This window comes from Triturus cristatus, chromosome 1_2 (assembly GCF_964204655.1).
Source record: "Triturus cristatus chromosome 1_2, aTriCri1.1, whole genome shotgun sequence".
NCBI lineage: Eukaryota > Metazoa > Chordata > Amphibia > Caudata > Salamandridae > Triturus > Triturus cristatus.
In genome coordinates this window covers 1,009,828,050-1,009,853,484 of record NC_140580.1, presented here as the reverse complement: position 1 = coordinate 1,009,853,484, position 25,435 = coordinate 1,009,828,050, and the positions used below count along the sequence as shown (strand labels likewise).

The following is a 25,435-nucleotide window of genomic DNA, read 5'->3' as shown; positions in this document are numbered from 1 at the left end:
CTGGTGTCTTGTGGGCTTTCTACCCCCCTGGGGGACAGTTTGGGGGCTACTGCCCCCATCTGTAGTTGTGGAGAGGGTGGGGATATTGGCATGCTCATTGAAATTGCACCAAAAAAAAAATCCCTGGCGTCCAGTGGGCTGTCTGTCCCCCCAGGGGGCAGACAGCCGGGGGCTACTGCCCCCATCTGCCTCCCGGGGAACAGAAAGACTGCAAATTACCAATATTTTTTGGGGGGAGCAAAGGCCCTTGCCCAAGGGGCCGCTCCCCCCTCCCTGGTGTCTAGTGGTGGATCCCTGCTTGGAGATCACCCTTCTGGGGCGATCCTCAATCAGGGATCCACTGGGGAGGGGTACCATTGGAAAGGGGATATTCTCCGCACCAGAGGGATTCCCAGTGCCATGGCGTCGGACACGTGGGAGCCGTCCGACGCACATGAGCACTGATGCGTCAGTCGACTCCCGCGCGTCCGACGCATCGAAAGGGTTAAACAAGCATAATCGGAGCCTCCAGTTCTGACATAGAATAGTAACATTTCTAGCTTGCGCGTTAAGAATTTTCAATTCCATTAAGGGCACAGAGGCGAGGATTATCCCACCCTGGCTTGATTACATATATTTGTCTTGGAGTATGATGTTATGTAATTACACTGTATCATTTGTGATAATGCAAGGTTATGTTCTTACCCACCCGATGTCATAAAACCTTACTGGATGGTTCATTCAGAAGACCAGAATTGATGGCTCTTTGCCTTTTCATTTCAGGAAATGATCAGAAACATACTTGAGATGGTTCCTCCCAGTACGGACACAGTTTGAAGATAGAGAACAGAGGATTTGCCCTTTCCTGGTCGTCAAGCTCGAAGCTCAGGCTCGAAAGGAAGGTCCAGTTCTGGACCCAACTGGTAGTTGGCGTATTGGCTCTTGGACGTGTTTGTCCTGGTTTGAACTTTGGGACTTGGTTGGGTTCATTTGAGGAGAGATTCATGGTTTACAGTTATGTTGATGACAAGAAAGAGGAAACCAAAAAGATAACAGAGCCTCTGCTGATAGTTGTAACACGGTAGAGGCACAGGGTTAAACTAAGGCCGCTTAAAAACAGATTGCACTTTGTCATTTCATAGTGTGACATTAGTTGAACTTGAATAGGTGTCAGTTTGGGATATGACATGGGCATAAGGCACCAGGTACTCTACTGGCGCTGATGGCATCAGCACTGGTGTTGGGGAAGTCTATACAGGAGTCGGGTCCTAAGGAGGCAGATGGCGCTGGGGACGGAGCAGTCTGCAGTAACCAGATTGGAAGTTTCTGTGGTTCCATGCGACCAGAAGGCACATCAAAAGGAGCCAAAATTACACTGAAAATCTTCAGAATGGCCCTTCAAAGGCCTCAATCCGCTCTGGGGTCAACAATGGCCGAGGGAACTCGGAAGTGAAGGGACCTACTGTGGAATCTGTTCTGTGGTTGGTGACCTAAATGGAGTGCAACTTACATTTTGACTCCCTAGTACATTTTCTTCAGAGGCTGAAAGAAGGGATATGGTTTGAATCCTGCTACATTTCATAACATGAGAGTTTGGACTTACCTCAGTATATTGAAAGGGAAGTGGAGTGGATGCTGGAAAATCCTTATGACTGGGCCCATGAATTGGAGTGAGAATTGAATATGCACAAATACCACAACTACTTTGTATGTTCAATGACATAAAACTTCACCTCCCATTCTCTACTTGCTATTGGGTGCATGAAAGAGTAGTTATCACATGCCATATGAGTCATGTCCTGAACTCAGGCACCAAAGGGACAGCTCTTGTGGGTACATGACTAACATCGGCTTCTTGCAGTCATGGCATGGCTTGAATCCTGTCTTTTTCAAAAGAGACATTGTTGCCGAGTACATTGTGGAAATCTTTGAAGCTGTCAGAAAACCAGTAAAGTTGGGAGAGGATCTCTGGAACCACGTTGGAAGGTGCAGAAAGAAAGGAACTAACATCAGCGTGCAGGGGTAGTACTTATTTGCGACTCTGCTCAATCACTTCCGGGTGGTATGGAGCCATCGGAGAGCTGCATGATGCCACCTAGCAGCATGTGCGCGAAGGTACTGCTACAGAGATCTCTGGATTGAGTCTGGCACATGGGCATACTCTCAAGTGAAAAATCTGTGGTTAGAAGTATCTATCAGAATCCCCTTCTCTGGGTACCTTTAGAATGCTGTATAATGAAACCGTATTGACAAAAGGAAACACTAGCATCGAGAGATGCAAAACTTAATATTTATCTTGTTAACCGTCTTTGCACGCACCCAGAAATATTATGGAAAGGAGTTTGTCATTTTCCAATAATCCTCATAGATTTTCATGTATTACTTTCATAATCACTAAATGAATATGATTCCAGTCTCAGGCTTCAGAGGAGCACCATAAACACATGAATGTTAGTACACAAATTAGGGCGGTGCCTTTACCTGTGGGCCAGGGGGACCTCGCTCACCAGCTGGACCCTTTGGACCCTGCAGAAAAAAGCAAACATATCAGAAATGACAACGCTGTAAATCCTCTCCAAACATAGCAACTCAGAGCATAAAATGCTATGCAGATTCCTCAGCAATCTTGATTGAATGAGGTGAGAAGAGCTAGAAAATATTACTTAACTGTAACAATCGATTTGCAGACTGTAGTGCTGCAGATTCAGATGCTGAGCACACCCTTCAGTATAGTGCTGGGTATAGATGTTGCACATTCATTTTCTTTGAAGAGCTGTCAGTTTCGAGGTAAATCATGATACTTGCCCCGATATCCACAATGCAGCATTCCATACACTCCTCTTTAGATTGTATTTTTCCACCATCTGGTTTGGACATACTCGCACTATTTTCTAGAGAATAGGGTTACGGATATCTCAAGACACTGAAGACAGATCCATGAACATTGATGTTTTCAGACTGTTGTAGGGGTCGTATGAGATAGACTTGAGTGAGGGTATTAACAGTACACTGTTTACATTCTGCCCCTCATGCAATAGTACATTCCAGTGGAAGGAGCAACATCAGGTCTGAAACCTCGGTTTACTGCCTGTTACTGATGTACCAACAAAAGTCAAGTTGGATCTTGAACTGGGACTAAGGATCATCTGCAGAGGTAGGTGTTCAGTGGAAGTAAAATTTGGTTCACACATTGAGTGGAATGGTCCTTTCTGTGAGATAAATGGCTGTCTTGGGAGTGTTATGGAATCCTTCAATGAACAATAAAGGATTGGTTTGTAAGTATAAGTGCAAACTTTAGTGAGAAATGAAAGGACAGCCTGTGAGTGAAAAGACACCCTTTAGTGACCAATAAAGGATAATCTGTGAGAGAAAGTGAGACCTTCTATTAACTAAAGAGGGCAGGTTTGTGCATGTAAGGACACTCTTCATGGTGAGACTGAGTTGTAGATTGGGACCATGAGCTATCCGTGACAGTATAAGAGAGCAAAAGGACTCCTTAGAGTGAAATCAAGTTAGAGTATGTAACTCTTAAGAGTGCATTGTGATTGCAGACTTTAAAGCGAAAGTAGTTTATGCTTCCTTTGAGGAATGAGGGGGACACACTGACAGCAAGCCAGCTCCAGTTTTCCCATGGCATTTTGGTAGATGTACTCCACAGTGTTTTTTAATTACTCACAAGTAGAAGGGTGTTTGACACCAGTGTTGGCACAAACAGTGCTTGAATTTATGGACTTGCTTCCGGATTTGCGCCCTTCTTCATCAGAAAGTAGCAATTAGGTCTGGAGCTGCTTGAAATGCCGCTAGTGGGATAGCAAGGAAAATACCACTCCAAAGGATGCAAGTGCGTTCCATACCTCGTCAACCAAATGATTTCTGGAGGAACATAGCAATCAAGGGGAAGGGAGAAAAGTGCCAGGAAATCATCACCAATTCTCCTACTGGATGCTGGCAGACACTTACTTTTGGTCCTGGTTTTCCTTGAAATCCCTGTTGACCTTGAACGCCTGGTTCTCCCTAAAAGAAAAAAAGAAGTTGATGGAATAACTTCACATCTCAGAGTTTTGATTTAGCCTACAACATTTTAGTTGACAACATATAGGTTTAGTTAGTGTAATTACTAACAAGACAGTTAAGGTGCTAAAAAGGAATCTAAGGGTCTTATTTAGTGTTTGGCAGACAAGATAGTCACTCTCATATATGGTGGATGTCCCTATGCCGTACGTTATGTTATGTGTATGTGTAAAATGCATGAATACCCATGAGGGTATCATGGTGGTAAGCATTTGTGAATGCCTAGCCCTGCCTATGATAGGTTGGTTAATTGTAAAGCCAGGTCTTCAGCTGTAATTTATGAAGAGAGAAAGAGGATCTGATATGGAGTGGAAGGACATTTCATGCTTTAGAAGTGATGTAAGAGAACACACTTTCTCCTGATCAGATTCTTTGTATACATGGGATGTTGGTGAGTAGGAGTCCTGTGGCGCCGAAGTGTCTGGGTGGTTGGTGGAAGGAGATGACCTGGTCAGGCAGTTGGGGCCTAAGCTGTGTAGTGCCTTGAATACGTATGTGAGGAGTTTTAAACAAGCACATTCATGTATTGGGAGTCAGTGAAGCTCCCTGAGGTGTGGTGTGATATGACTTCTATGTGGAAGTTTGAGGATGAGTTTGGTTGCCTACGTTTGGATGGTTTGTAATCTTCTGGTGAGTTGCTTGGTGGTTCCAGTGTAGGGGGTTTTCCCATACTTTAACATGCTGGTGACTAGGGCATGAGTGTGGAAGCAGGATGCAGTGACAGGATCGACTTGTGCAGTCATGCCCAGTTTTGCTGTAGAATTGTTCCAAGGTTTCTTGCATGTGTGTGGGTTAGAGTTCGACCGGCCACCAGTTGGTGGTTCATGGTAAAATGTTCTTGCTGAATATCACTACTTCTGTCTTGTTGGTGTTGAACGAGACAGTTGGCTTTCATCCAGTCAGCGACCTCAGTCATACAGGCAGTGAACAGTCTTGTCTGAGAGGGTGGATATGAATAGTGCCTCATTGGCGGAGGAGAGGATATTGATGTTGTGAGTGCATTTGGAGTTGTTCAATGGGATCATGTATGCTTTAGAGACGGTTGGGCTGAGTAATGAAATTTAAGGCACTCCACACAGGAGTTTGCCGGCTTCCCAGACGTTAGGTGCAATGCTGACAGACTGTTCTCTATCCGTCACAAAAGAGAAGACCTATCAGAGAGCAGGTCCTTGGATGCCAATCTTGTGAAGACCACTGATGAGGATGGGGTGTAGCACCCTGACAAGCGGTACAGAAGAATGAGGGCTGCATTGTGTCCTCTGCCAAGGATCATGCGGATATGATATGTGGTGGGGATGAGTGCTGTTTCTACACTGTGGCTGGGCCTGAAACTGGGCTGCATGGCGAAGAGGAGCTGGGGGTTGCTGAGGTGGTCAGTGAGGCATTAGTTGATTAGTTTCTCTCAAGACTTTTGCAAGGTACTGTAGGTGGGAGATGGGTCTGTAGTCTGAAAGAGTGGCTGGGTCAGTGGAGGGTTTCATGAGCAGAGACACGGCGGTGGCATGTTTCAGGTATCCATGAACGTGGCTGTGACGTTGGGGGGCATTGAGGATGGGTGTTGGTGCTTCACTGATCATTAGGAATCTTGTAATGAAGGCATGGTGGGGAAAGAGATCAGAACGGATCCCAGAGTGAGTGGTCTTCATGGTAGCAGCAATTTTGATGGTGGTGAAGATGCACCACAAGGCCAGGGTTCATTTTTGGGCTGTGAATGGGTCTGGCTGAGGGTCGAAGCTGCTGTATATGGAGGTGATTTTATTACAGAAGAATTCCAGAAATTTGTTGCAACGGTCTTGTGAGGGTGTGATGTGCTAGAGGTGTCAGGAGGTGCAGTGAAATATTTGATAATCATATAATCCAACAAAACAAAGCACTCAAAGTGGTATTAAAACAATAAGTACAATGTCCAAACAGTAAAGGCCTGTTTTAATGAGCACAGTTCTTGTTTATTGCAGAGGGTAGACAGTCAAATAATCTTCAGATACAGATGATTCACAAATTAATATTCTTCAGGGATGAGCAACCAACACGTCTTTAGTCATTATGGGACATTTTCAAGGCAGTGAACTATTTACGAATAAGAAACATGTAAGATACTGTACATTAACCGTGTGAAGAGAAACATGAGAAAAAGATGAAAACCCGAGACAGAGAAGAATCCATAGTGAAAAAAACGAATAGGAGATAGAAATTGTATACCAGGTAAGTCGATCAGTAATGTGAGGGAAAGATACAAAATCAATAGAGAGATCCAGGGAAAAAATAGAGGCCAATTGTGAGACGAGAATTGCTTAAAACGTGGCAAAGTGGCATAGGTCGGAATGAGACATATTATGTCCCACATGTTAATATCCTAAGGAATCCTGATTAAAAAAGAAAAAAGAGGCAGTGACTCCACCAAAAATGTGCAAAAGATATTTCTCAGCGTGACAGAAGGTACAAAAATAGCCCCAGCTTAAGAATATACATGTGGATATTCGTTCCACTGGGAGCAACACAATCCAGGAGCAACACGTTGAGTATCTATAGTCGTTCCACAGGGGGTCGCACCTCCGTGGAATGAAGTGATAAAACCAGACCTAACTGGAAAAGAGTACAAACACAAAAAAAAGAAAAATATAATACAATGTCTTAGTTGGAAAAAGCCAGTGGAGAATAAATGTCACAAAGAAACATAACTCTCTCCAAAAAAAAGAGAAAAGTTCAGAATCACTCACTCGGAGGCAGTATAAGATGGTAGCCAATAATGTAGATGAAACCAAATAATAAGATATGTCCCGCTGGTGCTGGATACAAATGCAAAAAGACTGCTACAAGTAAAATCACATACGTGCGATAAGTAAAATAATACGTAAGATGTACAGTGCAAATAGTTACAAATCGAGGTCTTTACGTTATAATAGGTAAGGCACAGACGGAAAAGAAATCAAAAATGGGAAAAGAAAGACGTAAGATATATATCTCTATGTCAGTAAGAAAAAAGAGTACATCATAGAGAGAGTAAAGGGAGACTAAGGCGAAGTGTGAGCAGGAAAAAGAAAATGTCATGCATAACAAGGTAAGTAGTGAAAAAAATAAGTGCTAAGACTTAGCATGAAAAGTTGCGTAAATACTGAGACAATCGGGCAGGACATTTAAGAGCAAACTCCTAACACTGAGAAGGAAAGCAGTGAATAAAACAGTCAAACAAGACCCAGGTGATCATATATAGATAGAGAGTAGTTTAAGCACTTACACAAGTAAGTATGAAATCTCCAAAAGGTTATAAGGTCCCAGCAATAAAAAGTCACTCAACCAACGTATTGTTCAGATTAAAACAAATGGAACATTTACATATTCAAGTAATTAGCTAATAATGGTGTGTATCAGCAGTACACAAAAGTTGAAAAACAGCCCATTTTACAAAATAAAGAATGGAAGACAGGTCTAGCATCAAGATATAAGGTATTCACATAGGCCAAGGAGTCCATAATAAGCTCCGATCTGGGACGGAGAGAGAATAATACTTATGTCTAACTACAATAGTATGTATCTAGCAAAAACACGGGCATACAGCCTAATTTAAAACCTAACTAGAATAGCAATATCCCATCCAGTGTATCAAAATAGTCCAGCCCCATGAATTTGTAAGTGATAATCATAAAGCAGTTATACATTTTAAAAACCGCTACTGAAACCCTGATTGTAGTCGAAAAACAAAATGTATATTATATCCTAAAACAGTGCCGAAAACGTAAGGAAATGCGCAATTAAATTAGCAATGCACAGCAAATAAAAGATACCATTGATAAATGAAAACCTTTAAAGTCAATGCCAGTCAGCACTGAGATCGCTAAAAATCTGTTCCCTGGAAATCCTCACCCGTAAAGCGGCAAACGTCGAGTCTTCGTGCTGCCCGACTTTTCTTCATGAAAGTCTGAGAGAAAGTCTGGTGGCAGCGTTGGCGTCTTAAATGACATCTGACGTGATAATAGTAGAAACTAAAGGACAAAGATTGGGTTTAACTGACCAAACCAGATTAGCCTGAAAAGACGGTGGCCATCTTGGAGTAGGTCCCAATAGACTTATGTTTATTAGTAAGATGAAATAAAAAAAGACCGGTGTGGAGGGCGAGCTACAATGCAAACGAAAGTAAAGACTAGTGGGTGTATGTCCTATAAGTATGAAGGATAATAATATATAGACCCACAAAGGTATGGGTCTTAGGGAAAGTTTAACAAATGAGAGAAGGAGGAATAAAAATGGAAAAGGAGTTACCAAACATAGGTAACTTTGAATCGCAGCCATAAAGGAGTAAAATCAAAGAAGTAGTAAACTTCATAGATGCTCAAATGTAAAGAGTTATATATGGAATTGATCATGGGAAATGCCTATTAGTATACAAGTTTGGTGTGTACTAATGATTACTAGTGCATCCAAACTGATTCTGAGATGAAAAGTATAGCATATACTAAGTAGACAGAAAAGAGATAGTAGTGTGAGTAAAAAAAGTAAAGCACAGATGGCCATCTGATCCACATATGAAGAGAACACAAATCAAATTGAATAGACAGAGATATACATTAGGGTAACTTATGTGCAACATTAGAGTTTCACTAATTACTAGTTGTAGTATATGCATTATTTACATCATGTTCACATATTATCAATTACCAGCATCAGTATTTAAATCAAATCCAGTGTTCATAATGGTAAGATCTCTTAGAAGAGCCCAAACTCAAAATAATTAATATTACTCACAGACACATTTCTTATAAGCTGTTACATCAAAAAATACAAATAAAAACAGCAGAAATATCACTTAGCAGACAATCAGACATTTAGTATCATCTTTTCAATCGGTGAGAAAAACATGTAATTCACTGTCAACATAAAATCCCCTGTCTACTGCCCGCAGTCTGGTTAGCCACATAGTTTCCATCCTTATAAGGACCAATGTCATATCTTCTCCTCAAGGGTTGCATATAGCCTGAGCTATGCCATGAAATATGATATGAATCAATTCTAAAGTAGAATGGAGGGAATTAAAGTGCAAGGCAAAAGGATAATTAGGAGTGTTGTTCTTAAAAGCTCTTCTGTGTTCTTAGATGTGTTCCTTTAGTGGTCTGATAATACTGCCTATATAAATGAGACCACAGTGACATAATACAGGATATCACAAATGTGTTGTTGCAGTTAATAAACTGCCTTATAAGGTGTACATATGGTGTGTTGTACCGAAAACTAATAGTTTTGGTGGCAGCATACTGGCATACGTTACATTGCGTACATTTAAAGAACACTTTGGGCATGTTCCCGTGATGTTGTGACTTGGGTAGACTGTAGCTGGGACACAAAATGTTCCTCAAAGTGGTGCCCCTACTGTACGTGATTCAGGGTTTACACGCAATGGACTTAGACAGTGCTTCATCTACAGTGAGAACGTAACAATGTTTATTCCAAATTTTATACAGATCCTGACTTTGGGCTATATATCTACTAATAAGTGCTAGTTTGTGATCAGCCTGTGTTCACCAAGAGGGACAGTATATTACAAGTTTTTTATTTGTAAACATTTCACAGCCTTGAAAAGTCGCATAGTGATGAAACACGTGTTGGCTATTCATCCTTGAAGACTATTAATTTGTGAATCATCTGTATCTGAAGATTATTTGACGGTCTACGCTCTGCAATATACAAGAACTGTGCTCTTTAATACAAGTCCTTAATGTTTGGGCATTGTACTTATTGGGTTAATACCACTTTGAGTGCTTTGGTTTGTCAAATTAGTTGATTTGAACATACTGGATTGCTTTCCAGTGTGCTAATCCACCTTTGGTAGTAAGGTACTCTAAACCATTATTGCACCACCAAAATATTTGGGATTCTCGTTGAAATTACTTTACCCACAGTAAATTTGTATGTGTATACACAAAGTGCAATATCTGAAACTATTACTACCTAGTATTTTATTGTTATAAATATTTGATAATGATAAAGATTTCATTGCTTCTGTTAGTGCCGGCGTGTGTGTGCGATCTGCAAGAGCTGTGAACTTGGGACTCCATATCTGCTGGTGGTAGCATCTTAAGGCTGATTTGAAGATGTTTTTATATGTGGTGTCTCGACTTCTCAATGTGCACTCCAGTTGCTTCCTCTGGCGTTTCATCAGCCTGAGCTTCTCTGAGTACCAATTTGCCTGTGCTAAACTCTTACCATTGGGTTGTGCTGGAGAGAAGCCAGGGTGTTGGTGCGTGCAGTGATATAGCTGTTGAGGTCCTGGATGGCTTTTGGGCAGTTGCTGGGGTGCTCAGCCAGGTTAACAGACAGGGTGGATGCCCACTCTGCTTCTGTGATGTTTTTCTAGCTGCAGTGGCCAGTTCCGGTGGTGGTAGGTCTGTTTTGGTGCAGGATGGGTATGATGAAACTGACAAGGGCGTGGTCTGTCTAGGTCATAGTTGCTGGATAGATGATTGTGATATTGCTGATTGAGGAGGAAATTGAGTCCAATAGGTGTCCGGTGGTGAGGGTGAGTATGGTAATGTGCTGTGTGAGGCCAAGGTTTCCAAGGTTTTCTAGAAGGGCCATAGAGTTTGGTTTGGTGCAGTTTGTAGGTGAAAGCTGAACTCTCCGAGGAGGATGAAGATGCTGGTGGTGATCAAGAGAGGCACAAACAATTCTGCGATGTCGCTTGCGAAATTGTTGTGAGGTCCTGATGGTCTGGATACGAGGGTTCCACTTAGGGAGAAGTTGGCTGTGATGCATATCTTGTAGCTGCTGGGGGTGTCTGTGTAGATTGTGCAGCTGATGGCGTCTTTGAGTATGATGGCAACTCCACCTCAGGGCTTATGCTGATGGTCTTGTCTGGTGATCTTCTAGCCAGCTGGGATGGCTGTAGCGATGTCCAGTGCAGAGGTTGGGTTTAGCCATGTTTCGTGAGGAAGAGCAGGTCCGGAGCATGGTTGTGCAGTACGTCCTATATCTCTGTGGCATGTTTGGTGAGTGAGAGGGTGTTGAGGAGCATGCATGAGAGTGTGGCATGTTATGTGGGTGGTGTTTAATCTGTTTGAGCAGGTGGCTGGTTTGTGTAACACAAACACTATTGCATTTCTAATTCAGTGGACGGGATATCCGCCATATTTTAACAAAGCATGCCATCTTCCAAAATCCAAATAAGGCTCTAACCATTAAGAGGAAAGAAAACATTGACTAACCTTAAGTCAGAACACTCACATAACCTATTGTCAGATGATGCTGTAGTAGCTTTAACTAGCTCCGGTGCAACAACTCCTATGGTGCTAAGTGTCCCTCCATATGTTCTTTTTAAACACACCCAAAGTCACTGCTTAGTTCAGTTGCAAAACATGTAAGGGTAAAAACTGAGAGGCAAAGTTACATTTATTCAAATATACCGGCTGCATCAAGATTGCAGTCCACAGGTCAATAAGCAAAAGCTGCTCTCCTTTGGTAACAATATTTCTGGTGGACTCTATACCTTCCAGCAGATTCATCACCTTATCAGTATTATGTAGGCACCAGACTGGATCCAGAAAAACGTTCCCCAGCAATAGTGTTGCAGCAACGCCAGGTGGCGTGCAGCAACTCCAACTGCAGCTCCATTGCCTGAGTGTGACAACAACTCTCTCTGTATAACGCTGACCATCATGCTGTCATTATTTACTTGTATATTTCCACATCTAATTAAAGCATGCAGAGGAAAACAAAGAGAGCTTTTTTGACAGCAAAAGCAAGAAAAGAAGTATGTTTGCATAACTTGGAATCTTACTATTAATGGCACAAGCTCATCAGAAGAGGAGGAAGGATGGTGAAGAATGATGGGGAGAATGTAGTATCCTCCACAAATATTGTTACTAAAGGATGTAACAATGTTCTGATGGATACTTCTTCCTGATGATTCTTCACCTGATGAATTAATCCCAAAGCAATACACCCTACAAGCCCAGTTTGTGTAGTGCTGATTAACTAAGGATGTCATGCAACACAACAGTGATACGTATCAAGCACTGCATGTCTGAGGGTTGGTATAGTATTGTTTCGCAAGGGTGTACAATGAAGTCCCAAGTGGCCATCTGGTAAATATCAGCCAACAGAACGCTTATGGTGAGAGCAGTACAAGCTGCCACAGCATCGTGGAGTGTGCACAAATGCCAACGAGAGTGTCTTCTTGGCCAAGGAGTATGGTCTTTATATACAATGTGACCCAGTGTGAAATTGCATGTTTGGTGTACAACGCTCCCTTCTTGGTTCTAGAAAATCCCCCAAAAAGCTGACCGGCTTGCACGATTGATGTTATAAGATACATCATGCCTAGGTTCTAGTTTATGCAATGTCTCCTCTTCATTGATGGAAGCGGAGGTGGATAAAAGGCTGGGAGCAATGGACAGAACCATAAGTAAAACATACATGACCCTTGAGCAAAAAGTAGATCAGTTGTAAAATACTAGCTTGTCTGGCTGGAAGATTTCTTTGTGTCCGCAGTTAGGAGGGTAATTCAAGCTCTTTCACTTCTATTCATATGACAAAGGTAAACAAACTTACTTCCTGAAAAGGAGAACGAAGGGATAATGACAACTCCCCTCTGGAGACATGACAATGCCGCCTCAAAGTAAAAACATGAATCCATGCACCAAGGAGGTTTTCAGCCTCCAAATAATCTTGCTAAGGCAGCCACCAACCCCTAATAAGCAGGACGAAGGCATCAGGATCTGATGCAAAGAGGTTTGCACATCTGGCCGAAAGTCTGGACCTTGAGAGAGGATGTGACAAGAGTTATTAAAACAGACACAAACCTTTTCTTTTATTACTCAGACAATAAGTGCCAACTTCAAAAATGGAAGCATTGCTTAAATCAGCCCACATGGAAGCACCTATGATGATGCTGTAAAAGACACTGAAGTCATATGGGTCGGCACCTATGCAGGCAAGAACTGACTTAGAAGTGGCAACAAGACCCGAGCAAGTAGAGGAGGGGAGTCAGTGATATCGGAGGTGCAGTGGTCACCAACTCTGCAGGATCTGGCCCACCCTAGCAGATTGCCTCAGATTGCTTCTCATCAGGAGACTTACTTGAAGAAAGGAAGATGGGCCACTTTGGAGTCTGCTTGCATGCCCTTTCCAAAATTACCTTGGCCTATCACTCCCTCGTGGCTATCAGGGTTATAAATGAGCAACAGTCACAGGCAATAGGAAAGTGGTCAGATGTTGTGCAAATGCCGTGTGTATCTGATAAAGACACCTCGCAACTTTCCAAGAACGTGTAAACCCCAACATCTTGGGAGGTCACATTTTACCTGGTTGTTATCACCTCTCCATGGTATTTCATAATGTTGCCAATCCAAGCAGCTCCAACCACTCAAACACTACTTGCCCCTCATCCATATCTGTACCTGAGGCTTAACCTCACCAAAAAATTCCTGCTGTTCGTAAAAACAACAAGCACGAACAGTCCAAGCCAGACTCAATGACATGAATCTGGATGGGTTTGAACCCCAACTTTCACCTAATGATGATTCTTTCGGATTTACCCTGCTCTCTCTATCACAAATACTGCCACAATATACATTGTTCGGAGAGACAGAATGTATTGTCCCAACACAATACATGGAGACAGTACATACTGCCTCAATATATAATGACTATAGTAAGAGCACGTACTCCCCGTGTATACTGTCAACCGACCACACTGCATTAATATACATTATGCGGAGGTGGGACTCACTGCCTAAGTATTCAATGCTGGGGGAAAGCGCATGAAATGCCTTAAAATAACATTTGATGACACAGAAAACATATAACATCCCTTACATACTGCATTAGACATCAGATAGTGACTCAAAAATGGCTGATAAACGTAGCACATACTTAATCAATAGACACTGGTGCGAGCAGCATTTGCCCTTCAAAGGCAGCTTCTCCTTTAAAGCATACCTTTTGGGTCAACACCCCTGTGACTTCCTGCAGGATTGAGGCGATACCTCCTTCCAGAGCAGTCCCCTATTGTACCCTTTCTTGGGAGTCATTAGCATGTCTCTGCAGGAGGGCAGAAAGCTGTCTTGGCTACTGCACCTCGTGTGCAAGGGGCATTGGTACAGGGGACTGAAGGCACCAAAGTGGCAACATTTCTAAAGTTGCACCCTGCAACTTGCTACATTAATTTCGACCTCAGAGCCAGGTTGGGCTTAATGTAACGAGTTGTTTGATATCTTGGATGATCCACTTTAGTTGCACCATTCCAGAGTTAGCACAGCTGAGTGGGTCAGACTCTGCACTCGCCAACTGGGCGACCAAGCTTTTCCATAGTAAAAATGACAGTTTACCGATTTTACTCCCAGAACATGGAAAATACATTGGCTGCCTATGAGATATGCTGTACTCTGCCTTAGGACTCTCTAGGCCTGCCATAAGGATGACTTATTCATACACTAGGGGGAAGTCTGGCTTTGACATTGCTTTAAATGGATAAGTAGGACCAGCAGCTCAAACTGCTCTTCCAGCCTGCAAGTGGTGGGCTGGGAGTCTCATTTTACTCGTGTCCCACCCAATCCTTGGGGGACCATCTAGCTTACATGCCCAGGGTACCCTGTGTACCATTTACTAGGGACTTACAGGCAAGCTAGCTCAGCCAATTTGTTAGAAGCCAATTCAACATACCAGTTTGAGTAAGGGCACAGGGTCTACAGTCTGGGTAGCAGGCCTAAATGCACTCTTAGAATAAAAAGCAGCATAAGTGCAAAAACTCGGGGGTGACCATAAAAGAGGCATTTCCATACAATAATCCATGTCTAATTTTGACAAAACCATTTGTGCTCTATTTCAAGGGAATGGGAGACCCAATAAATAGTGGTAGCTCCACAGTGGCGAGTGAACAGCTTTTAGCCTACTAACAGCCATTGCTCCCCTCAATTGTTTCAGCAGTTCTCCCAACCTATGGTATAATCCCAAGAAAAATCATTCCAGGTTTTTTTTTTTTTTGCAAAAAGGCAGAAGACTGCTTCCACCTGATAAGCTCTGTTTGTTCAGTCAGTAGGTGGCTCTATTACAATTGTGTACCTCTCTCAGCATCCAAGTTGTAAACCTACCATAACAGGTTCTGTACCTCCATGCTATAACAAAATACGGTTCAAAGCCGGAGGGTCTTAGGGACAGTTTAAAGACCGCACAGGGTTTATTCCCCAATATCAAGATAAGCAACAGTACGAAACCCTGGGGTCTATCAAAAGCTAAGAAGGTGTGGAAAACCACTACAACATAGTTAAATCAAAACAAAAAAGTGAAACAAAACCAACATCTAAGCCCAATACATATATATTTGGGCATATACCTTTATAGGACGAAATCCCCACTCACCAAAGGTGACATGCTTCATCATTTGGGATTCTCCTCCCAGAGGAAAAACTTAGTTCCTCTGGGGGCTACAACCCCCTCTCTGAGAGGGAGGAGCTCAGGGATGTTTTTAATGTAATGTTGGATATACTAAATCCACAAATGTAGAGCTGGACGTGTGAGTGAGGGCGCAGCGCAAAAGAAAAGTTTTTTTAAAAATGTGAAGGTAAGTGAAATTAAAACTAGCTCAGGAACATGAAAGATATTTGTTATAGAACGTTCCTGGCCAGGATTAAGATAACGTGCACCAGCAGTCACAAATTTTTAAACTGCGGTGATGGAAAAATTGGTCAACATGTTTCAGCCATATAGCCTGTAAGAAGGCTCAGCTTTCATCAGGACCTGTAATACTGCTGCGTACAAGTGAAAATGTGTAATTAACACAAAAAAGGATACAAGGACAAACACTTTTTCAATGTGTCCATTGGTGCTGAGAATCACCCGTAAACACTGGGTAAGTCACCACACCTCTACCTGGCAACCGCTCAGGAAAGAGCACCGCTCTGTCTGTCGGTACACCGGCGCGGTGTAGAGCCTGAAGCCTGCATGGAGCCTGTACCGCCATGACCTCCCTGAGTACAACAAGCCAGCCAAGTGAAATCCAGATCAATTTCAAAGGCAAGACCATAATCTTACTCTACATACTCTACAAACATGGAATCTTCTAAAATATCCGTATTTGCAAGTTAATGCCCAAGACTCTTCCCTTTCCCTCACATTCTTCAGATAAACCTCCATCTCCCTACTAGCAATACTCCAAAAGGATGTTTAAAGTATCAAACCAATTATACACACTCCACAGACACAATTACAACTGATCTGTCTGGCAGACACTAAGTGACATTAGTGACATACAGAGCATTATAATATAGAGGCAGTACCTTCTCCCCCATGTGTCCTGTTCTCCCTCTGTCTCCTACAGCTCCAGGATAGCCCTGCAAGAGGAGGAAAGTTACATTACAAAATGTACTTTTCTGATGTGGTAATTGAAACAGTGAATTACTAAGTATACTTGGGGGAATGGGGAGGCTGACAACTGGAGATAACGGACTTGAGCTGACCACACTTCTGGTGCTGATCAGCTTACATCAGCTGCTACATTTAGAACAAATATTTCTTGATAGTCTTTTGGAAAATTTGGATTGGACGAAGCATGTTCTATAGGAAAATAATTACAGAGGTGAAAAAAAAATGGTGCATCAAAAGGCCAGGAGAAAGGTTTCCAACAGCGTTATGATGATGGATTTCACTTTGTAAATACTTAGGGGCCAGGTTGTTCAGACATCTATAAGCCATGCTGTCCAATTTAAAAACAATTCTATGCTTCTTGGAGAGGCAGTGAAGTGCCCTTCCAGCTGATGAGGAAGACATGAGATATGGAGAGACCCTTAACAAGTCGCACTTCAGCATTGTGCACCCTGTGCAAACAGCAGATTTGCTATGCAGGAAGATCTTCATACAGTGAGGTGCAATAGCATAACCCTGTGTAGACAATGAAAACTACAGCAATAGCTCTCAGTCAGATGTTGTCCCCCTCTCTTACACATCACAATGTTATGAATAAAGATATCAGTGTTAGAGTTGGTGGCTACTTTAGGTATCTTGAAACAGCCGAAGACGATAAACTGAACTTCAAGACTACTATACCGGATGCTGCTATTGGCCATCTCCTCCACAATTCTAAAGAGAACTAAGTGAAGGGCATCAATGGTGATCTTATCCATGGAGAACCTGATGTAAACCCGAGCATTTTTGGCACAGGATTGGATGACAGGGGGTTGGTTGGCAAAGATGTTAAAGAGTCAAGCAAGGTAAATGCTGAACAAAATATGTGACAGAGGGGATCATGGAAGTACCTCATGATTGACAGATATTTCTTTGCAGATGTATTGATGCAGGAACACTTATTGAGACCTATGTTCCAGAAAGGAGTGCTACGGTGTCATCATGAGCAGTTGGCAATGAAGACAGCCTATCCAAAAGGACAGTCAAATACACTTAAGAGGTCCAACATAATTGACAGGCAGCCTGGACCCTCATTTAATATCCTTAGAGTGGTGTCCCAATATCTAAAGGATTTTTATAAGCCATGGGCAAGTCATTTTGGCAGCCTCTCTTCAGAACAACTTTGATTTTTTACCCATTTTCAGCTAATGCAATTCTTGTGCTGTCAGACAGTCTTGAATTATACATAAATCTTCGCAAATGGAGGCATGAAAAAACACTGAGGATTCAAGATGGCCAGAGTACACTACTGAAGGGTAATCAGGCAGTGCCAGAAAGGCTGGTCTAGTAAGTCAGTGTGTTCTGTGGCTGTTGGGATGGTGTTTACTGTTGATTTCCCTGATATAACACAAACATTGCCTGTAGCAAGCTCTAATGCGTGCAGCCCCCCCCCCAACCCTTGCGAAACATCTGTGCAGCGTGTCATTACAAGTACAAAAGAGCACCAATTTTCAAATGTGCGTCATATTTTTAGCTATCTGATTTCCTAAAGGGGGCCACTTTTATTTTGATACACAGGCCTATTTCCTGTCTCAGTTTGACCCTGTGTGGAACTCTGTCTAACCAAACCTGTTCCTTCACTTGTGGGAAAAACACAGTAAGGTTAACTTGGTGGATGTTTAGTGATTTGGAAAATATAAAACACAGTTTGCAAACAGGAACTTTTATGAATTAATCAGGGTTTAAACAATTCACAATAAATATAAAAAAAAAATTCAAAGTGATTCAGTTCGAATTCACAACAAAAAATAAAAAAGTGTTCCTCACCAGTTTGTCTCCATTAAATTTGATGAAGTCTTTGGATTACTGGTAACATGATGCAAATTGTTTTGGATGAATGAATAAGTTACTTAACTTCGGTAACGATATATCAGCTCGGAATACCAGACTCTTCATGCCCAATCAGGAGCCACAAGAATGACTTGGGTCCGGTCGTGCTTTATCTTCTTCAGCACTCTGGGCAGAAGTGGTATAGGTGGAAAGGCGTATAGAAGAGCGCAACTCCACTTGCGACGAAAAGCGTCGCCTAGCGAGTGCCGCCTTGGAAATTCCATCCGCAGATTTGCTGACGTGCGTTCTCTTCGGATGGCGATTAGATCTAATCAAGGCTCTCCCCACTGTTGAAAGAGGCCTTGCACCACCTCCGAGTGAAGGCGCCATTCGTGATCCATCATTCACCTGTGTATGAGTTTGACTGCCCTGGCATTCAGTGAACCTGCCAGGTGTTGAACCACCAGGGATATGCCCTGATGTTCCAGCCATGTCCAGAGACGGAGGGCCTCTTGACATAGGGTTCACGACCCCAACCCGCCTTGTTTGTTGCAGTACCACATGGTGGTGGTGTTGTCTGTGAACACCTGCACTACTCTTCCCCGGACAGAGTGAAGGAATGCTTTTAGTGCAAGACGGATCGCCCGAAGCTCCAGAAGGTTGATGTGGAGCTCAGACTCCGCCGGAGACCCGAGGCTTCAGATCTCCACCTCTCCCATGTGGCCGCCTCATCCCAGAAGAGATGAGTCTGTCACCACTGTGTGATCTGGTTGGGGAAGGGAGAGGGATCTGCCGTTGACCCAATCCTGGTCTGTGTGCTGCCACTGCAATTGTTGTGCAGTGCCCTCTGAGATATGGACGCAATCGGACAGATTACCCTGATGCTGTGCCCACTGGAACTTCAGGTCCACATATGCCACCTGGCATGATCGACCAGCAGGATGCAGGAGGCCATGAGGCCCAGCAGCCGCAGGGTCATCCTGAACGAAACCCGGGATAGAGGCTGAAAGATCGGAATCATAGTCTGAATATCCCGGACTCGCTGCTCGGGAGGATAAACCCGAAACTGCGTCGTGTCCAGAACCGCTCCAATGAAGAGGAGCTTCTGAGAGGGGGTCAGGTGTGACTTCGGCACGTTGATGGAGAACCCCAGCGAATGCAGGAGGCCGGCCGTAGTCTGGAGGTGGGAGACGACTGCCTGGGGCGAGCCCGCCTTCAACAACCAGTCGTCGAGATAGGGCCCCTGATCTGCGCAGATGAGCTGTGACTAACGCCATCACTTTAGTGAACACCCGAGTGGAGCACGGTAAACTAGAAGTGCTCATGGCCTACCGTGAACAGCAGGTACCCTGGTGGGCCGGCAGGACGGGGATGCGGAAATAAGCATCCTGCAAGTCCAACGCTACCATTCAGTCTCCAGGGTCGAGGGCAGACAAGACCTGAGCCAGGGTCAACATCTTGAACTTCTCCTTCCAGAGGAAGCGATTGACTTCCCTGAGATCCAAGATAGGACGCAGGCCCTTGTCCTTCTTGGGCACCAGAAAGCAGTGGGAATAGCAACCACGACCTACTTCTGGGGCAGGAATTGTTAGGTCTGAAAAACCCCATTCTCATTATATACTTCTTTCGTGCCATAGTAGATTAGCAGTGTGAGGCTAAATTAGATCTCATTTTTGTATTCACGTTATGCAACTCAATGAGTTATCCTTGTAATGCGCAAGCTCCAGTTAGCAAGTGTGACTCCAATTTATATTTTGCAATGCCCATTAAGCTCTGTGCTAACTAGGCCCCGTTATTCATCTTGCTTGCCTCAGTAGAACACTGTATTTAGTTATTAGTTTGTTTTCTGTTCAAGGTTGCCTTCTGACTTACTAATGAACAGGCCATTCTGCCCTTGCATATCTATCCATGTGTGTAGCTCTGCTCCCATGTTAGAAGACGCTGAGACCCGGCACGGCAACCTTGAAACTGCGATAGAATGTACCCATCTAGCAGGTGGTAGCCCATCCTTCTGTGCCTCCTTTGTCCACGCTCGGCCTAAGCCGGTAACGTTCCTCTGTGGGCATGGTTGGGGGGTTCTCGGAGGAATGGTTATGCATTGCAGACTGTTGGGGGGCCAGTCCCTTGGCAGACATCTTAGGGTGCAGGTCAGATTAGACTTCTCTGCAGAGTATTACTAATAAATGCTTGTTTGTATTCTCTATTGTCTGACCGACTCTTTATTACTTGGGAAGGCATAGCAGGTGGTTTTCAGTAACCTGGGTGACTCTTTCGGGTCACTTCCTTCAGTTGGTGCCCGAACAGGGACCCCGCAAGGTGATCCGACTCGCCCGTAATCGGGTTGTTGGGTTGGGGTTATGTCCAGTCGGGCGGGCGGATCGGGGATCCCCACATGATAAGAGCCCGGTTCTCTTGGCTGACCCGCCCGTCTGATCGGGTAGGTCCTCGTCTATTGGTTACCGGCTGGGGTCCTGAGAAGGCAAAACATTGGATTTGACTGTTTGTTTAGAAGAGGTGGCAGTGGAGATTAACCTTGCTTAACCTAAGTGCACCAGGTGAGTGATTTCATTCTTGGAAAAATGGCACCATTCTTGAATGGCACGAGCCTAAGGCTGTGTCCTGGTACAGTCTCCGGACTGTCTTGGTGCGGTTTTCTGACTGCCGTGCTCGAATGGCACGAGCCCATGGGCTGTGTCTGGGTACGGTTTTCGGACTGTCTTGGTTTGAACTTAGTGGGTTTGCGGACCCTTAAAAGACACAGAGTATTTGCGAACAATCTGCCAGGCCAACTGGAAATTCGGCTTACTCTTGAAAAGATCTGGGGCTGAATCCTTTCTTCTTGAACTTGGTGCAGTCTCCAGACTGTAGGGTGTGGTTCTCGGACCGTTTTGGTTTGGTTCTCGAACCCTTTTGTTGGTTGATGTTATATTTGTCCGTTGGGGACAGCGCATGTGTCTTATATTAAGATGCCTTGTCTAAGTAAACTGGGTTGTTTTGGATGTCGGTGGTGTTCAACTTAGGCTCGATTAGAAGAGAGCCAGCCTGCGCCTCCGGAGGGTACCCCAAATGTTGATGTGTACGTCAAGCACGGCATTGGCCCTATTATGTTTAGCAAGTTGTGGCATAAATATACGAGGGACAATGCTGATTTACAGTGGCCGCTTACTGGCACATTTGATGAACAAAAATTGAATTTCTTGGAGGACAAATTGTTTGCCAAAAAGAGCAGGCAGTCGATGTTTGATTCTTTAAGAGTAAGGCAGAAGGAAGCAAAGCAACGGCGTATGAGAGCAGAGAAGGAGGCCCGGAAGAGACAGACGCAAACAATAACGCAGAAAGCAATGGCCTATGATAGAGAAAAGATAGAAAAAGGCATAGAATGTGCAGATAGGAAGTTTCGATTGCAGAATGATAAATGTTATGTTAATAAAGAGAAAGGTGATGTTTTCGTTGAGGAGTTATCAGATTCTCGACCCCCACCTCCTTATGCCTCTGAGAAGATATATCTGACAGTTCCGACATCTCAGTCTCCGCCCCTGGTGCCGTTCTCCCTAGTATTTCTGTTTCTAGCCCTACTACTTTGGCCCCGGGCCACCTTCTTCTTTACTTACACAAGTCACAGGGGCGGGAGCCGTTAGCTCTCCTATTCTGTCTACTGGCTCCGTATCTTTTACTCCTACAACACAGTCTCCGTTCATGATGGTACCTGTCTCTTCATCTGCTCTTTCTCCCTTAAGTGTGACGCCTCAAACACTGCAAAATGGCAAGACGCCTGTGCGTGGGGTGCATGAAGCAAATTGAGCAACAGCCTGAGACTGCATGGAGAAAGTGTTGGTGCGTTCTGCTGTGGATGATGAGGAAAAGCAAATGGTAGTGAATCAGGTGGCTCAGTGGGCTGGGAACCCGATCTATAGTGTGGAAGATGTGTGGAGTGTGATGAAAGATTATGAGCCCTTCATACAGCAGCATGCTCTTAAGCATACGTGGGCTACGCTGATAGGACTGTGGGAGCAGTGTTTTCAGGGTGTTGCACCGCAGATCGTCTATGACATACGGGACTGGGTATATGCTACGGGTATGGCCCCAAATGAAGTTTTCAGTAATGTAACTACACTGGTGGGTTATCGGGGTAGATTGCTTCAGAAGGTCCCGACAATAGCGACACAGTGTCCCAAGAGGGAGGTCCAATCCATTTACCTTCCTGAAATACCAGAACTGCGCGACGCAACAAATACTGTAATTAGGCAACGATTCGATGCTCGGTTTCAGGAGCAGCGGATCTACACTCCATGGAAGAGGAGTGAGGTAATATGACTTAAAGCTCAGTTGCCAGACCCTCGGAAAATCAGACTGTGTACTACAAATAGTTGACAGAGGCGGCCTCCTCCAAGGTGATGACGTTAGCTGATATTGAGTTGTTTTTTGGCCTGTTGGTACCGGTAGATATATGGAGGCAAGTGCATACACAGGATCATGTAGTGGAATTGGGTGGAACATGGGATCAGATTAGGATGCTAGACAAGGAATGCAAGCCCGGCAAGAAGCCAAAGGTGGAGTTATTAGCCTTGCCGGGTCGCATTATCACTTATATGCATTTCCTTATCCCGCCGAGACGAGTGGATTGGGACAAATTGACTGCATGTCGTCAGAAGAAGGACAAGAGTGTGTCTGATTTCTTTACTAGGTTTGAAGGGGTGTTTCTAGACTTTAGTGGCTGGGATCTGTTGTTGGAGGGTGGTATCCGTTTGAGTGTCAGTAGGTTTGTTAATAACTTGCTTCCCGAGATTGTGACTAGGTTGCAGGCTTCGGAAAGCACTTGGAGCACCTCCTCCCCATCAGTAATATTGAGTATGGCACAGTACTACGAGCATAGGGAGAATGAGGAGGAAGAGAAGGTGGAGAAAAAGTCGAAGGAGTTGAAGAAGAGGGTGTTGATGCAGCAAGTTGCAAGGGGAGGTGGAAGAGGCAGAGGTTCGGGTCTGGCCCAGCGGTTACCCTGGTCTAATAGGGGTGGTGCTTCGGGTGCACCGGTTGGGCTCAACCAATGTGCGTATTGTAAGGAGGAAGGACATTGGCGGAATGAGTGTCCGGAGTTATTGCAGAAAGGTGAGGCCCCGAGAGGTCGGGGATTTAGAGGACGTGGAAGAGGAGGAGGAGGCAGAGAGGCGATGCAGTCAGAGAATATATCGCATACTATGCAGAGCGGGAACTATTTTGACGACCCTCGAGGAAGGCAGTACTATCATGATGACTATGACATGGACTAAGTGACGGGGATGTCCCACAGCTAGGATAGCCAGGGACAGGGCGAGGCACCAGTTCCGGTGCCTGTAGATCAATGCGGATCCTATGTCACTGCGGATCTGCAAGGCACGGCTAAGACATTTCGGATTGACACGGGTGCTATGAATACCTCTGTTTCTCATTCACTGGTCCCAGGGGCAGCTCTGTCTGACCAAAATAATGTGTTGGTAAACTTTTCAGGCACGCCGGTTGTTACTCCCATTTCCAAACCTCTTGCTTTGACTATTGGCCCCTTTACGGTTGAGTCGCCATTTTTGTTAACGTCAAATTGTAGGGAGAATTTGATGAGAATGGATTTGTTAAGAAGATAACATGCGACCATCTTTTGTTCCCCAGACGGCGTTTACATGAGCATTGGGCCAAAGGTGGCTTGTTCAAAACAATGCTTTGCAAAAGATGCCCCCTCCCCGCTGAGTTTAAAAATGTGCCACGCGCATTGTGGGCTACAGGAAACACGGATGTGGGGTTACTCCAGATCCCACCGGTCTCTATCCAGATCAAAGACAACACTGTATTGCCACGTATTCCCCAGTACAAGATATCACAGGCAGGAGAATTATTATTGCAAAAAATACAGGATCTGATTGAGTCTGGTGTGGTTGAGGAGACAGCAGCGAATGTGTGCAATAGCCCTATTCTTACTATTCTTAGGAAGGTACCCTTGGATTCTTCTGATGCTCATCCTGAAGTTTATTGCTTCGTAATTGACCTTAGAGAGGTTTACAAAATAGTAGTTCCCCAGTATCCTCTAGTTCCAGACATTACCACGATCTTGACAATGATTCCCCCATCAGCAAAATTATTTTCTGGGATCGATTTGAAGAATTCTTTCTTCCGCATTCCGATCCATACAGATAGCAGATATCTGTTTGGATTTTCCATAGCCGACAGGAGCTTTAGATTCACAAGGCTATACAGAAAGCCCTAGTATCTATAGTCAAGCTTTAAAACTCAAACGGATTCTTTGGAACTTCCCCCTGGTAATATGCTATTGCAGTACGTTGACCACCTCCTTATGGTTTCTGATACTGAGGATGGTTGTAAAGATGCCACAGTTAAATTGCTGTTGCATTTAGCACACCATGGACACAAGGTGTCTCTTTAAAAATTTCAATATTGTCGACAGGAGGTCACCTATTTAGGTCACCTACTGCCGAAGGAGGGTCGCAGACTAACACCTGAACGCATAGCTGCTATCACTAATATGCCTGTTCCTAAAACCCAACGCGAGGTGCGTGCCTTTATTGGTATAACCTCGTATTGTCACCACTGGATTCCCAATTATTCCTTACAAACAAAACCCCTCCTTTATCTCACAACTAAAGAAGTGCATGAACCCCTGCCGTGGACATCTGCATGCCAGCAAGCTTTTGAGCAATTAAAGGTTGCGCTTTGCTCTGCTTCTGTGCTTGGTACTCCTGAATACCAGAAGCCGTTTGTGCTCTACGTACACGAGGCAGATGGTTGCGCGCTCTCTGTTCTAACACAGGGTTTTGGTGGTAAGCAGAGACCCTGCGCTTACTTCTCTGCTATTCTTGATAATGTCGCCAGAGCCCTCCCAAGCTGCCTAAGAGCTGCCGCGGCGGTGGCAGTTTCTATCAGACAATCGGCAGGGCTCGTCCTTGATACTGATCTTACAGTAATGGTACCTCATGCTGTGAATACGCTTTTGAATAAGACATAGACACAGCACCTTACTAGTGCACGTCTGACTGTATATGAATTAACCTTGTTTGCTCCGTACATTACCATCAAATGATGTGCTACTCTGAACCCAGCAACGTTACGACCCCTCCCTTCGGAAGAAAAGGATGATGATGTCCATAATTGTTTATTTCGGACTGAAGAAGAAATGAATGGACGGGTAGACCTGACTGATGTTCCCTCACCTGACCCCCAAGGGGAACTTTATGTCGTTGGCTCT

At 44.2% G+C, this 25,435-nt stretch overlaps 1 protein-coding gene across 4 annotated transcripts in view; it reads right to left on the bottom strand.

Annotated features, from left to right (window-relative positions):
• LOC146868589 (uncharacterized) overlaps window positions 1–25,435 on the bottom strand; it is a 1,503,661-nt gene that overhangs the window by 561,788 nt on the left and 916,438 nt on the right. For all 4 annotated transcript variants that reach the window (XM_085611695.1, XM_085611716.1, XM_085611705.1 and 1 more), the window contains 3 exons: window positions 16,314–16,367; window positions 3,940–3,993; window positions 2,461–2,505 (listed from right to left, as the gene is read on the bottom strand). In XM_085611695.1, the coding sequence (XP_085467821.1) occupies window positions 2,461–2,505; window positions 3,940–3,993; window positions 16,314–16,367 (153 nt within the window). The remainder of the gene's footprint in view (window positions 1–2,460; window positions 2,506–3,939; window positions 3,994–16,313; window positions 16,368–25,435) is intronic.